The sequence below is a fragment of the Cajanus cajan genome, chromosome 2 (genome assembly GCF_000230855.2).
Source record: "Cajanus cajan strain Asha chromosome 2, NIPB_CcT2T_4, whole genome shotgun sequence".
Taxonomy (NCBI): Eukaryota; Viridiplantae; Streptophyta; class Magnoliopsida; order Fabales; family Fabaceae; genus Cajanus; species Cajanus cajan.
In genome coordinates, this window is record NC_138518.1 from 14,138,384 (window position 1) to 14,141,860 (window position 3,477).

Genomic DNA, 3,477 nt, shown 5'->3' on the forward strand with positions numbered 1-3,477 from the left:
TACAATGACGGTACCAGGTTCAAATCTAGGACTCTGAGCAAACTATCAAAACTCTCTCCCATTAGGTCAATCCTAATGATTGAAAGTTCTTTAGTTTAAGACCTAATTAATTATTTTTTTAAAAAAATACATATATTGAGTGATATATTAAGTCTTAATTAAATCATACATCTATTTTTATGTAATAAATATTTACTTTTCAAGTTATTTATATATAACAATTGATATTTATTGTTTTGTTTATGATCCATGAAATGTTAGGACCAATTCTGTCCACAAAAATCTATTTAATAAAATTACTTAAATATCCATATATTTATCTTGTACTTTTTATATTATTTTTAATATTTTAATAAAATTAACATTAAATAAAAATTTAAAAATTAATATTAATTATTTATCTTTAATATTTTATAAAAATAATATTAAAAACAAATTTAAATTTATTTATAATAATTTTTTAATTTTATAAAATTCAAATATATTTAAATATCTATAAATATATACTAATATTTATAAAATTTGTGAATACCATTTAACAAATAGAAGACAAATTTTAATAAGTCCCTACTAGTACTACTCACCTCTAGTGAGCCCTTATCATCCCTACTTCAACAACTATTTCGTACAATTGTCACGATCAAAAAATAATGATAATAATAATAAAAGAAAAACCGTCCACCGATTCTCTCTCTAGTCCCACTTCTTAGTTCTTATATATACACTACTTTACACCACTTTTCTTAGCACGCATCTCATCACAATCCACTTCCTTTCATCACATCACATCCTAAACAAAAGTAATACTGTAACCAATTATGGCATCATCTTCAACCTTAGCTTTGAAAACCATCTCCTCTTTCTCTGTGAAACCCTCTTCCACCACCCCAAAATCATCACTCACCACCTTCTTGCCCTTCACTTCATCAAACCCCTCTTCTTCTCTCTCCAAAACTCTCAAACTTAACAGCACCTCTTCCCCACACTCACTGCCCCACAAGTCTTTCACTTGCAGAAGCCAGGCTGAACCATCATCTCACTCAGGTACATGTTGTCATGTTCTAATGTTCTATGCCCCACATTGAAGATCTGTGTGATCTGCTTCATCCTGTGCTCACCCTTTTGGTTTTTTTGCTTGATCTTGCAGCCAAAGTACAAGAACTTAGTGTCTATGAGATCAATGAGAGAGATCGTGGAAGCCCTGCTTACCTTAGATTGAGCCAGAAAACTGTAAATTCCCTTGGTGATCTTGTCCCCTTCAGTAACAAGGTTTGTTAATTTGTTTTATTTTAATCATTTTATTAGTGATAAGAATATATCCATCACTAATATCTACGAGAGAATTTAACTGACATGATTACCTTTAATGATTTTCTTTTTCAACTACAAAACTCAAAATTGAGAAATTAAGAGCAAAAACAAGAAATGGGTCTATATGATTTGTCTTTGTTCAATAATAGCAAATTTTCTGAGCCGTTGTTCATTTTGCATAAAAACTTTCATTTTAGTGGTAAAAGCATTTTTATTTGTTTTTTCCAGTTTACCTATTTATAGTTTAAACTTCAAAGTTTCCTTTTTTTTCCTTTGCTATGTTAAAGTAAAAGGTTGTTCATGTTTGAATATGGGTCCCTTTAATTAATTTTGCACGCATTCACGCATTTTGCAACTTGGAACTACCGGATAAAGATTAGATGACTCATATTTTTATTTAAGTAAACCAGTTTTAAATTTTGAGTTATTTAATCTTCATATAACAGTTACAAATGTAGTAATTGCCTGAATGTGAAAAACTTGGTTATTCTGAATCTGATTCTGTTCATTTGATTGTTCAATTTTGTGTGATTATTGAATTATTTTCATTATGGATGATGCAGTTGTACTCTGGATGCCTGCAAAAGAGGGTTGGTATAACAGCAGGAATTTGTGTTTTGATCCAAAACAAAGCAGAGAAGAAGGGAGATAGGTATGAGGCAATCTACAGCTTCTACTTTGGGGACTATGGTCACATTTCAGTGCAGGGTTCTTACCTGACCTATGAGGACACGCTTCTTGCTGTGACTGGTGGATCTGGCATCTTTGAAGGGGTGTATGGCCAGGTCAAGCTGCACCAGATTGTGTTCCCCTTTAAGCTGTTTTACACGTTTTATCTAAAGGGTATCAAGGACTTGCCTCAGGAGCTTCTTTCCAAGCCCATTGAGCCCAGCCCAGGTGTTGAGCCCAGCCCAGCTGCCAAGGCCTGTGAACCACATGCTGTTATTGCTGGCTTCACTGAATGAGGATGAACATTTTTTTTTGTTCTCTTCATTGTTGACTTAGTTTGAAGACATTGCTACATGTTCACAATTTAACCACCGTTTTCTTTTGTTCAAGTTTATGTAAGTGTTGGTCAAGATGGTAGAGTTTTTGTTGTTGAATAAAGAAAGGGACTAGTGAGGTAATTGGGTTTTGTCGTGGTGGAGCAATGGGAATTTAGAGAAGCATGTGCTTTTGTTAATGTAGTAGATGAGTACTTAGCGGTGGGGACCATATATTCAAGAAACTGTTGTGCTGAATGTGCAATTATTGTTGTTGAGATAATGTTCATCTTCCAGAATCATATAGTTTAAATTTGTTAAAGATTTAATGGATTTTTAAGATTGATTTTGCCTCGTAGAACCTCTTTCATGTCTCACTTAATGTATATGATAATATATGTAATAATATATATCCTTTAGTGTGGTTTTTCGTGTCCATGTAGAAATATTTAATTTAAAATATATTTATGCCATAAAGTTTCTATCCGACACTGAGGATAGCTTTCAGAGTCATTCTTCAAGGAATGTTTCTCAAATGTATGATGAGTCATATAGCAAAGAGAAAACAAATCCTCTAAGTATTAAGGCAGCTTTTCCTTAACTTTCTGATTGTCTGATGTAGTAGGCATTGGACGAGTACCTTCAATGAAGAACTGGGTCCATGGCTGAATCATCCATGGCCTGTATGGCTTGCTAAACATGGTAGGCAGACTTGAGGAAGATCCATAGGAAAGCTCTACAACAGCACAAGTCATTCTCAATAATTGAATATCCAGATGTTGTCTCTTTAAGAAGTTGAGAGTTTGACCATCTACCCAAGGTGGGTTAGATAAGTCAACCTCCACATGAACACGCTTTACAGATTGTAGACGTTCAATGATAAGCGGCTGGGAGCATCTCGTAGACATTGGCTCTCAAAAGTATTTGAAATCTATTAGGTGAGTGGTGAAAGCCAAGTTATCGGGAGAGGGGCTCCAACTTCCATCGGAGTCCATGGTTACCTCCCCAAGTAAACACTCCATTTTAGAGTCTACACCGTCTGATATGGATTCTATAGCGTCTGATGGTGGAATGGCCAAAATTAAGTCCTCAGGTGGTGCTGAGGAAGAGGGCTGAACCATTGAGTTGTCAAATTGAGAGATGCAAGAGAGAGTACTTCAATTAACACTACTAGATCACTGTC

The 3,477-nt window shown here is 34.3% G+C and overlaps 1 protein-coding gene across 1 annotated transcript; it reads left to right on the top strand.

Annotated features, from left to right (window-relative positions):
- The first annotated feature begins 730 nt into the window (after window positions 1–730).
- LOC109789811 (allene oxide cyclase, chloroplastic) lies at window positions 731–2,655 on the top strand. The gene is made up of 3 exons (XM_020348845.3): window positions 731–1,044; window positions 1,148–1,269; window positions 1,875–2,655. Exons 1-3 carry the CDS (start codon window positions 819–821, stop codon window positions 2,274–2,276), a joined length of 750 nt encoding a protein of 249 aa, XP_020204434.2. The 5' UTR covers window positions 731–818; the 3' UTR covers window positions 2,277–2,655.
- The last annotated feature ends 822 nt before the right edge of the window (window positions 2,656–3,477 follow it).